The sequence below is a fragment of the Clytia hemisphaerica genome, unplaced genomic scaffold, assembly GCF_902728285.1.
Source record: "Clytia hemisphaerica strain Z4C2 unplaced genomic scaffold, Clytia hemisphaerica genome assembly, whole genome shotgun sequence".
In the NCBI taxonomy this organism is placed as follows: Eukaryota; Metazoa; Cnidaria; class Hydrozoa; order Leptothecata; family Clytiidae; genus Clytia; species Clytia hemisphaerica.
Window position 1 is genome coordinate 10,011 of NW_027103315.1, and position 12,626 is coordinate 22,636.

At 35.1% G+C, this 12,626-nt stretch overlaps 1 protein-coding gene across 1 annotated transcript in view; it reads right to left on the minus strand.

Moving 5' to 3' along the window:
* Positions 1 to 1,474: 1,474 nt before the first annotated feature.
* LOC136813655 (hippocampus abundant transcript 1 protein-like) overlaps positions 1,475 to 12,626 on the minus strand; it is a 33,041-nt gene continuing 21,889 nt past the window's right edge. Inside the window, exons 7-9 of the mRNA XM_067070160.1 lie at positions 4,539 to 4,652; positions 2,657 to 2,728; positions 1,475 to 1,592 (exon numbers count right to left, since the gene is read on the minus strand). Of these exons, the coding sequence (XP_066926261.1) occupies positions 1,476 to 1,592; positions 2,657 to 2,728; positions 4,539 to 4,652 (303 nt within the window). The 3' untranslated portion in view covers position 1,475. The remainder of the gene's footprint in view (positions 1,593 to 2,656; positions 2,729 to 4,538; positions 4,653 to 12,626) is intronic.

Below are 12,626 nucleotides of genomic sequence, written 5' to 3' on the forward strand. Positions count from 1 at the left end.
GATTTCCTCACACTTTTCTTTTGATCACTTAACCTTTACCACGCCGAGGCCGTAAATTTACGTTCTAATATATAGCCGAGGCCGTAATATACGTTTTTCATGGGGTGTTAAGAAAAGCCGCCCTACCGCCTTAAAGACGCCTTTAAATCCCGGGAAAATGTCTTATATGACGGAGAGAAAATGTAAACAAACTATTTTCAATAGTTTGAAACCACCTACTTTCGATTTTAACTGTCAAAACAAACTGGAAAATCAGGCAAAATATTCTTTTGGAAATTATGAGCTCATTGACTGCTGTAACTAACTTTTTATGTTTATTTAGTGGAAAATGGTTTGTTTTATTGGTTGGAAATGTTATGTATTGCTTGTTTGTAGTTTAGTCAGTGTTTGAGGTAAGTTTCTGCCTCCTTATTCTTTAGTATGACGGTACATTAAGGGTGAGGACTGGAGGCTTGTCGGCCGTCATCGACCGTCACCGAAACCCAAGTTAAGGCTTCTGATTAGGCTGCAAAGAGTTTCAAAGTGTATATACTATGTTATTTCTATTGCTTTCATGCTGGTTGATGATAAGAAAGTCATTTTTAGCTGTTTTTAGTGACATTTCCCATAAAAATTACCTCAAGGGGCCTCTGCCTTACGTGTCTCTGATTTACGTGGAAATTTTCTCGAAAACCAAGGTTTTCTAATGAATTCTGCCTTTTCTAGTAAAGGTATGATTGTGATTTTTTGGCTAGCAGTTGTAGTTATAATGGTGGAAACAATGAGCCAGAAAATTATGGTATCGCAAATGTTCTCCCCACTTTTTTTTTAACCGGAACTTAAAATTTTGAAAAATATGACAAATTGCGTTTTGAATTTTTTTCAACTCTAAGGCAGAAGACTACTGTGTCACCATTGATAGAGGAAAATCCTTTATTTTAACATTTTTAGAAAGCAGGATAGTTGGGCTTTCCAGAATGGGCTTATTTTTTTGAATCGGTTTAGTAGATCAAAAGTTATGACGGAAAGCGTAAAACTGTCATTTTTCCCAAAAAGACAAGGCGTGCACGGGGTGAAGTTCCCAAAGAGAAGGCGTGGTAAAGGTTAAAGTATAATCTCTGGCCCAACCTTCTTGCTCTCTTGAAAATTCCGTCTTACAATCGAACAAAAGATTCAATCAAAACTCGTTACATAGATCGTGGGTCTACTCTTAGAAACGTTTTTACCCTTTTTCAGATTTTGCAAGAGAAGGTTGAAGTATCGATGGAGAATCTCAAAGTTCGCTACCGTGGCTGGGATCTCCATCATAGATATCTTAAAAAAACACACTTGAGATTTTTTTATATAAAACACTAGATAGAGCTAACTGCGTTTGTAAAGGCTCGCGCAAGCAAATTGTGACACTACCTTATCAAAGATGGCGCATAGTTTTGCTTCAGCTAAAGACAGAATAGCTACATCTAGTGTTTTATATAAGATATCTGTTATTCCCACACTTACCAGAACTGCGTTGACAAGCCATACCAGATTAGTTGAAGAATTTGGAATGTCAAGGCTAAGCATATTGTGTGTTTCAAACCTAACGTTTTTATCAGCAGTGTCAACACTAGAGTCTGGAAACGAGAAGAAATATCACTTGCTATCATAAACGATCAATGACTGGACGACAGACGAGGATTAGACAATACGGTCGAAGCTCCATAACTCGAACACGCACGGAGAACTTGTTCGAGTTAACGAAATTTTGAGTCATAAGACATTGTTAACTGAAGGGACGAGAAAGCTTGTTCGAGTCAAAATAGAAAATTCGAGTTAAAGAGATTCGAGTTAAAAGAGACTCTACTGTATTGATATGAAATATGTGTCTGTAATGAAACGGAAACACTTATGTAAAAATATTCGAGAAAACTTCGAGTTATAAAAACCTTTAAAAATAAAATTCTATGAACACGTGAGGAAAACAATTTTGCAGAAATAGTCTGTGCCCCTCTGTTGAGGATATCGTATATCAAGGAGGTTTACGATTTTTGTTCAAAAGTGGATATCCAGGGGGGTAAAGTGTCTACAAAGGAGCGGATATCCAGGGGGTAAAGTGTCTTTCTAAGTAAAAAATACCATGTCCAGAAGTAAGCATCTTTATAAGAGAGGATATCCAGGAGGTTAAGCATATTTTAAGAGGATATCTAAGGTGTCTTAAATAATAAAGTAGGATATCCAGGGGGTTGGATATTATCAATATCCTCAACAGTGGGGGTAAAAATTTTTCCTGGAAAAGTCCAATTCGGAACAACAGGTGGCAAAAACGAAAACGCTGGATCTCAAGCTACAATCAGCGCCGAAATGTTCTTCAAAATTTAAAGGTTGGGTGAGAATAATTGCAGTTTCAGTATCTCACTTTGCTTTATTGGATTTTTCGATTTGGGAGGGATTAAGTGGCTTCCAGGCTATATTCCCAGCCTTATTGGAACATTTTTGAGCTTTAAGATCCTGAGATCCTAAGATCCTAAGTGTTAAGTCTAATGTTACAACTCAGAGTTAAAACTCTACTTCTAAACTGTACTTCAAAGCACTTAGGGATCACTTGGGTTTACAAAGTTTTAAGGGAATTCCCCTTTTTGTGCCAAATATTTCGGCACTGATTCTAGATGAATGGCATTTGAAGATGACGGCGTCCTACCTGTACAATGACGGACAAAAATCCGACAACGGCGATGTAAATGGCGACTTCTTGTTGGTTGAAACCAATGGTCTGTAACGGGAAAGAAAAGTGGTAATTTAATGCTTGTTCAATAATTTATTACATTTTCCCGCCCTTTGCAGTAGTAGACCTTATTTTTGAATTATTAGCACTTCTTTGATGCCAGTAACCATTAAAAAAAAACAGTTTTTATTTTTATAACTATTTTCTGGACAGGGATAATTCACATTAGAACTTGATTTCTCGGATGACACCCAAATCCAGCTGGCAGTGACGGGGTTTGAGCCCATAACCTTCAGATTGTGAAATGGATGCTGACCTACATGGCCAAAAGATTATGTCGAATAAAAAACAAACAAAAAATCGTCGACAAGACATATGAAAACACCAACTTTCTTGACCGTAAGTGACATTATAAAACCATACTCGTCAATCAGAAAATTTGCCTTGTTTTATAATAGTCGAACGTGCGCACCGCACTGGGCTCAACTTCAGATTTTCCCGTTATTAAAAGGCCCAATTGTAACATTTCAAATATTTAGTATTAGGTAGCAAATATACTTTGTCCGTTTTGGCTGAAACTCGTCCCCAGGCCCCAAAAATCAAAATTTTCAAAAAATGAAAAAAACGCCCCCAGATATTCACCCAAGGAACAAGTGTGCCAAATTTCAGCCAAATCCGACCTTTTTTGAAGTGTCCAGGCTGCCAGCCTCGTTTTGGTGAAAAAAAACTCGTCCCCAGGCCCCAAAAATCAAAATTTTCAAAAAATGAAAAAAACACCCACAGATATTCATCCAAGGAACAAGTGTGCCAAATTTCAGCCAAATCCGACCTTTTTTGAAGTGTCCAGGCTGCCAGCCTCGTTTTGGTGAAAAAAACTCGTCCCCAGGCCCCAAAAAATCAAAATTTTCAAAAAATGAAAGAAAAACACCCACAGATATTCACCCAAGGAACAAGTGTGCCAAATTTCAGCCAAATCCGACCTTTTTTGAAGTGTCCAGGCTGCCCCAAAGTTTTAGCCTCGTTTTGGCGAAAAACTCGTCCCCAGGCCCCAAAAATCAAAATTTTCAAAAAATGAAAAAAAAACCCCCAGATATTCACCCAAGGAACAAGTGTGCCAAATTTCAGCCAAATCCGACCTTTTTTGAAGTGTCCAGCCTGCCCTAAAGTTTTCGGACGGACATACATACAGACAGACAGACAGACATACATACAGACATTCTCAGATTATAGCTCAACTGAAGTTGAGAATAGCTCTAGTTTAGACGGTCGACTTTTTGCTTTGCCAATTCCAATTCTTAGAATAGACAAATGGTTGGTAAAAAGTTAGTATAGTTAAAATCTTTGCTTGAAAAAGATTGACAAAAGTCATTGCATTGACGTCAAAAGAAGCCGGCCGATTCATTGACTCTAGAGACAGCAAACTTCCTGCCCGGTTTGATTTGCAATTGGAATGGGCAGACTAGCAGATAGCGGACCGTCTTAACCAGAGCTCAAATTGAGACCAAGATAAATGAAATGGGTAAATTGATGCTTAAGAGTGGGAGAGGTAGACTCGTAGGCTATTTCATGGTCGGAAAGAATCATGAGTAATCAGCACAGATTGCGTCATCATAACAGCAAGACGCAAAAATATACAAAATTTGAGACCGATACAAAGTCGTTACCAAAGCCTTTTTTCAAGGTCGAAATGAATCATGGGTATTCAGGACTGATTGCGTCTTCATAACGGCTTCCCGTTGGCCAGACGCACAATAACGAAAAAAAAAATAGACCGATAGAAAGTCGTTACCAAAGCGCAGTGGTCCTAATTACCCATGATTCCTTTCAACTTTGAAAATGGCTTATGGGCGTCACTTACATGTTGTAGATAGAGAAAGATGCATGAATATTGTCCGGCTTCCGGCAAATAAGACAGAAAGATTGTGATACATAACAACAAGACCATTGGGTCATTACCAACTTTCCGCAATGACTGAAAGTAAGAAAGAAAGGAAAATATAATATAATACAGTGAACACTTGTTTATTCGAACTTCTATTATTTGAATTTTCTATAATTCAAACTTGTTTCCAGTTCCCGTCAAGGAGAAACCCTCATAAAATACTTTCTATAGTTCGAATCGCTCTGTATTTCGAACAAATAACATTCCTCGTTTAAGTTCGAATTAGCGAGAGTGGACTGTATCTAACCGATGTCAAACAAAGGAAAATTTGCTTGTTGTTAGCCGCAACAAAGTGCACTACCAGAGGGAACCCTATAATAATTATCTACCGTAGATTTTGTAATGAAAAGACGAAGAACTCATTTTTCAAATCTTAAAAACTTCTCTTGGAAACTTTGCGATGATTATTTTCATAATGTCATGGAATTTAAGCCACAGTGATCTATTATCTGATACTGTGATGGCGGATTGGCGGTAGGTACACTTTCAGTGCATTTTCTCTTGATTTACCCAACCCTTATAGTGCACTATATTCCCCAGCTGTAAATCTGCGTGAAAGAAGAAGCTTAAGAAATTTTTCAAAGAAAAACTAAGAAAATTATTCTTGTCAGCTGTAATTGTAATTAGAGTGCATTTTGGGACGCTGAAAAACCCCACCCTTAAGCGCGGCACATGATGTAGGCCAGATCATATGAGTGCCCCCGGGCCGTAAAGGAGCGGGCCAATTTCCCATCGGAGAGGAATGATAGTCGGCATGTGATATGCATGAACCTAAGTCAGGTTCATCTTCAGTAGAAAGTATTTCATCATACCGGGACCCTTTTATGTAACCCACTAGTTGTCAAACAATTTTTGATATGCATAAGTCAAGATTACTTATCGATGATTATCTATCGGAAACGCCCGAAGAAACTAGAATTTGACCCCTGTGTATCACTAAAAAAATATAGAAAAACAGAGATCAAATTCCTTCCAGATTTTTCGGGTGTTTTTGATAGGAAAAATTATATAATCTGACTTAACTTAACTTAGGCGCATGAGAACGCCGAAAAAATGATTGATGACCAAACACACCTATTTTTGGGCAAAAATTAAGTTTATATATGACGGCATTTTATTCATACCGATGGGTCTAAACGTGGTCTACTAAAACTGAATTTATCCAGAGAATAAGAGCGTCAAAACTAAAGAAACTGTAATACATAGAATTGTTATTTATACAATCTGATATTACCCCAAAACAATTACTGTATTATCATATAACACCCATACTACTGTATTACACGGATTATAAACGATTCCAGTCTACTTCTCCTGGTTCATTATGTATACATATTTGTCAAAAGTGTTGCAAAATAAATTATATTATAATGAATTTGTGAATTGTTCTCTGGTGCCTAAGATACACGCTTTTTGATAAGAATATACTTTATAAGAATATCCATGATGAAATTGGCCAAAAAAATGAAGAATACCACCAGCCGAAAATCTTTCATTCTCGTAAAGAGTTTTCTTCGTTGGATGTTGCTCGAAACATAGCTTTGATTGAATCTCGAAAATCTTTCATTCTCGTAATGCAGATTATTGGGTTGGCGATAGTAGCCACGGGCATTGGTAAGTAGAAAATAAATCTCAAGGAAAGTTTGTCTTTTATGGTGTGTTTTGTATAATACATCCCAATGCAAAAATCTGTAACCATGATGAAAATGATGACAATAAGTTGTGTCAGAAAGATCAGTTTACACGTGCTCAAAGCGCGTTTTTCATTTTCTGCGTTTTGATTGGACGAGGCCGATACAATAAGGGATTCTGATTGGTTGTTACCATTTCTCCGCGTTTTTAACGCGTTTCGAACGCGGTTGTATATAATCGAAAGCGTTACTGTAACAATAAGACTAATTACGGCATTGATGATGAGAGTTGGTAGCTTGTCTAAGAAAAATAAAGTGATAGTCATCAAAGCTAGCACCCATACGATTCCAATGTAATACAAGAAGTGTTTTGTTGAGATGTTCCCTCGGTAGACGATCGGATCAGTTATTGCTTTGTACCGATCGTAAGATAAACATATCGTTGTGAAAAATCCGGCGTTTAGGATCGGGGTTCCTATATACGACACAAGGTTCAAAGTACGGAATAACTTCTGGTCATCAAACGCCAATGAAGCGTATGACGTCATCGGAAAGCATACAAAACTAGCTGCAAGGTCACACATACACAGATGAATTAACAAAAAATTGAACATTTTTCGAAGCCTTTTGAGAGGATCCTTGATAACTGCCGAAATAACCAATGTGTTTAAAACAATACTGATGATTGCTGCGAAACGAAACCGAAAATTGCTCCGATGGAATACTTGAATAAGTTGAAAATTCATTTTATGAGCTCTACACAGCAGCGACGATGTCCTCTTATTTGTAGTTGGTTAAATTTTGTAGACGAGAGCTCCCAAAGCACAAACAGCTTCTCGTGTGAATTCTCACCACAGCAAATTAATTTTATCAAAATAGAATTTGTCAAATAGTGAAGACGTTTTTGTATCTAAGCATCGAAATAGAGCTCTCAAAGCACAAACGGCTTGTCATGTGAATTCTCATAATGACAAATTAATTTTATCAAAACAGAGTTCCAAAACCACAAATAGCTTCTCTTCTAAATGCTTGTATCATAATAAGAAGTAATGTATGCAAGTGAAATCTTGCAATGGTTTGTTGGGGAAAAACAAACAGCTAGCACAATTTTGTTTATATCAAATTACCTTGTACAAACATTCCATTTTATCTTCTATAACCTTAGTCTAGCATGCTAGAAAAAATAAGCTAAAGATATTGCAAGAGATGAATTGTTGTTGTTACAAACTGATATTATCCCGTAACAATGATATTACATATTATCCGTAGTCTGCATGTCTGTTTTCTGTTTTCTTTCTGTGTATCACTTTCGTTTTCGCAAGCAATATTTTTGTTCTCGAAAAGTTTGTTTTGATTGACAGATCGGATAGAGCCTGGTTTAGACTTTATACAGCCTTTGTTTTGAAACTTAAGACCCGTCTACATTTAGTAATTCTAATTTTAATGCCTAGGTTTGCCCGACCCTTTATTTTCCTCTTTTCTTTTTTTTGAAATATTTTCGAATGTATTTAACGATCGCATTTATTAATGACATTGGGCAAACAAATTCCTTTTATAGAAAAGAACATTTCAAATGTACAGGGTGTCCCTAATAAAAGTATCGAGTTTGAACATGCGATTGAGTAAAAAAGTTTGTGTGTGTTATCGCTAAAATATAAGAACGTTCTCCATCACATAGGATCATTACAAAAGGTAGTTACAACGTATAAATTAATCAATAGCCCTTTTACTATTCCCCTGTTGCATAAATGTACGTCTTTAAAAATCAAAATTAATAAAAATTCAAATTCCCTCGTTTTACTTTTTTATTGTTCCATACATTCCATTTTTACTATTTTCATAGTTTTACATACGATTCTTTACTAACATGTTTTAATTGTTGCGTTTTTCTCATGATCGTAATTTCGTTGCATTTGTAAACAGGCAGAGTATGTTTTTATTGTTACGCAATGACAATACACACTTAAAACTTTCTACTCAATCGCATGTTCAAACTCGATACTTTTATTAGGGACACCCTGTATATCAAAACCATGGCTCAAAACATAAAAGTTGGTTGAGCAATAACAGCATTCAAAGGGCGATAAAAACCAAGAGAAAAAAATTAGTCAACCTCTTTCTTCATATAAAAACATTCAAGTGGTCGATACTGTTAATCCTTTGACTGCTATTTATATGTTTTAAGGGTGTGACCTATTTGCCACGTAAAAAAAATGAAGGTTCGATCTATTTGCCAGATCTTGGCAAATGCCGACATTCAACTTTATTTTCTTTGAGTTGAAATATGTATAATTATGAAAAACATCTTTGAAATATATTTAAATTATTCAACTGTGCTATTTAATGAAATCTAGTTCAACATCGAACTTTCAATAAACATTAAAAAAAAACTCTGGCAAATAAGTCCAGATCTTTGTTGTCGGCAAATGGCGACACTGGCAAAGAAATTGTAAATTCTTTTTTCGGCATACACCGACAGCGGCACGGAAAGGGTACGTGATTTTACATGTTTAAATTCAAAAATTTATGACAAGGGTTTAAAAAAAGCAATTCAGAATAGTCTTATTTTATTTTTCTTTATTGGATAAAAACAAAGAGTTGCACTTGTGGCTTCTTTGCTTTTTCATGAAAGAATTATCATTTTATTCATTTCACTCCTCTACCATGTTGCTCTCAAGTTTTAACAAAAAATCGCGTCACCGAGAAAGTACACAATCCAAATATGGTTAAAAGATAAGACAACCGGGGAGGGATAGGGTCAAACTTTGATTTTATTTGACCGTGCTTTTAAGCCAGCTTCAACATCCGAAAGACTTTTAATGTGTTCAGCTACAGCTTAACAAGCGTGCGACACCGGGTACCGGCTAGTTAATTCAATGTGTTCAGCTACAGCTTAACAAGCGTGCGACACCGGGTACCGGCTAGTTAATTCTCATTATGCTAAGCATTTAGAAGAGAAGATATTTGTGATTTGGAACTCTGTCTCGACAGAATGAATTTGTCGTTAAGAGAATTCACAAAAAGAAGCCGTTTGTGCTTTGAGAGCTCTATTTCGATGCTTAGATACAAAAACGTCTTCACTATTTGACAAATTCTATTTTGATAAAATTGATTTGGTGTGGTGAGTTTTTCAAATTTTTGTTGTGCTTTATTTTGATTTTTGGAAACAACAAGACGTCTGCAAAATTTAACCAACTACAAATAAGAGGACATCGTCGCTGCTGTGTAGAGCTCATAAAATGAATTTCAACTTATTCAAGTATTCCATCGGAGCAATTTTCGGTTTGGCGGCAATCATCAGTATTGTTTTAAACACATTGGTTATTTCGGCAGTTATCAAAGATCCTCTCAAAAGGCTTCGAAAAATGTTCAATTTTTTGTTAATTCATCTGTGTATGTGTGACCTTGCAGCTAGTTTTGTATGCTTTCCGATGACGTCATACGCTTCATTGGCGTTTGATGACCAGAAGTTATTCCGTACTTTGAACCTTGTGTCGTATATAGGAACCCCGATCCTAAACGCCGGATTTTTCACAACGATATGTTTATCTTACGATCGGTACAAAGCAATAACTGATCCGATCGTCTACCGAGGGAACATCTCAACCAAACACTTCTTGTATTACATTGGAATCGTATGGGTGCTAGCTTTAATGACTATCACTTTATTTTTCTTGGACAAGCTAACAACTCTCATCGTTAATACCGTAATGAGTTTTGTTGTCACAGTGGGGCTTACAATTATATACAACCGCGTCTGGAACGCGTTAAAAACGCGGGGAAATGGTAAGACCCAATCAATTGTATCAGCCTCGTCCAATCAAAACGCAGAAAATGAAAAACGCGCTTTGAGCACGTGTAAACTCATCCTTCTGACACAGCTTACGGTTATATTTTTCCTCATGGTGACAGATTTTAGTATCAGGATTTACTATGCAAAACATACTTTCCAACCCAGTCTTTCCATGAGATTTCTTTTCAACCTACCAATGCCCGTGGCTGCTATCGTCAACCCAATAATCTGCATTACGAGAATGAAAGATTTTCGAGACTCAATCAAAGCTATGTTTCGAGCAACGTCCAACGAATACAACTTTACGAGAATAAAAGATTTTCGAGACTTAATCAGAGCGAGTACAACAATTTACGAGAATGAAAGATTTTCGAGACTCAATCAAAGCTATGTTTCGAGCGACATCAAACGTAGACAACTCTTGACAGGTTCAAGGAAGCAGAAACTTAAATAGATTGGAAGTACATTTTATAAGAACATCTAAAATTTTGAAAAAGCCTTCCTATAGGCTAATTTTTGAGTTTTAAGCCTAAAGATATTCTTTAAAATATTCATTTTCATGATATCATAATTTTTCACTATTTGGTTTTATTATATCTATATTTAGAGTCCACATATCCTTAAAACGTTCTGAACTTATTCTTAATGTTTTGACCAGCGAAGCGTTATGTTCTTATAAAGTTATATAAAACTTATAAAAAAACAATGAGCTCTAGAATAAAACTTACACTAAAGGGGTCTTAAATGTTCTTAACTTGTTCTTAATGTTTTGACCAGCGAAGCTTTATGTTCTTATAAAGTTTACTTCTTATAAAAAAACAACTGAGCTCTAGAATAACACTTACACTAAAGGAGTCTTAAATGTTCTTAACTTGTTCTTAATGTTTTGACCAGCGAAGCTTTATGTTCTTATAAAGTTTACTTCTTATAAAAAACAACTGAGCTTAAGAATAGCACTTACACTAAAGGAGTCTTAAATGTTCTTAACTTGTTCTTAATGTTTTGAACAGCGAAGCCTTATGTTCTTATAAAGTTATATAAAACTTATAAAAAAACAATGAGCTCTAGAATAAAACTTACACTAAAGGAGTCTTAAATGTACTTAACTTGTTCTCAATGCTTTGACCATCGAAGGGTAATGTTCTTACAAAGTTATATAAAACTTATAAAAAAACAATGAGCTCTAGAATAAAACTTACACTAAAGGAGTATTAAATGTTCTTAACTTGTTCTTAATGTTTTGACCAGCGAAGCTTTATGTTCTTATAAAGTTTACTTCTTATAAAAAAACAACTGAGCTCTAGAATAACACTTACACTAAAGGAGTCTTAAATGTTCTTAACTTGTTCTTAATGTTTTGACCAGCGAAGCTTTATGTTCTTATAAAGTTTACTTCTTATAAAAAACAACTGAGCTTAAGAATAACACTTACACTAAAGGAGTCTTAAATGTTCTTAACTTGTTCTTAATGTTTTGAACAGCGAAGCCTTATGTTCTTATAAAGTTATATAAAACTTATAAAAAAACAATGAGCTCTAGAATAAAACTTACACTAAAGGAGTCTTAAATGTACTTAACTTGTTCTCAATGCTTTGACCATCGAAGGGTAATGTTCTTACAAAGTTATATAAAACTTATAAAAAAACAATGAGCTCTAGAATAAAACTTACACTAAAGGAGTATTAAATGTTCTTAACTTGTTCTTAATGTTTTGACCAGCGAAGCTTTATGTTCTTATAAAGTTTACTTCTTATAAAAAAACAACTGAGCTCTAGAATAACACTTACACTAAAGGAGTCTTAAATGTTCTTAACTTGTTCTTAATGTTTTGAGCAGCGAAGCATTTTGTTCTTACAAAGTTTACTTCTTATAAAAAGCAACGTGTGACAAGAATAAAACTTACACTAAAGGAGTCTTAAATGTTCTTAACTTGTTCTTAATGTTTTGAGCAGCGAAGCCTTATGTTCTTACAAAGTTTACTTCTTATAAAAAAACAACGTGTGACAAGAATAAAACTTACACTAAAGGGGTCTTAAATGTTCTGAACTAATTCTTAATGTTTTGACCAGCAAAGCCTTATGTTCTTATAAAGGTTACTTCTTATAAAAAAGCAACGTGTGACAAGAATAAAACTTACACTAAAGGGGTCTTAAATGTTCTGAACTTGTTCTTAATGTTTTGACCAGCGAAGCCTTATGTTCTTATAAAGGTTACTTCTTATAAAAAAACAACTGAGCTTAAGAATAACACTTACACTAAAGGGGTCTTAAATGTTCTTAACTTGTTCTTAATGTTTTGACCAGCGAAGCCTTATGTTCTTATAAAGTTTACTTCTTATAAAAAAACAACTGAGCACTAGAATAAAACTTACACTAAAGGAGTCTTAAATGTTCTTAACTTATTCTAAATGTTTTGAGCAGCGAAGCCTTATGTTCTTATAAAGTTTACTTCTTATAAAAAAACAACTGAGCACTAGAATAAAACTTACACTAAAGGAGTCTTAAATGTTCTTAACTTATTCTAAATGTTTTGAGCAGCGAAGCCTTATGTTCTTATAAAGTTTACTTCTTATAAAAAACA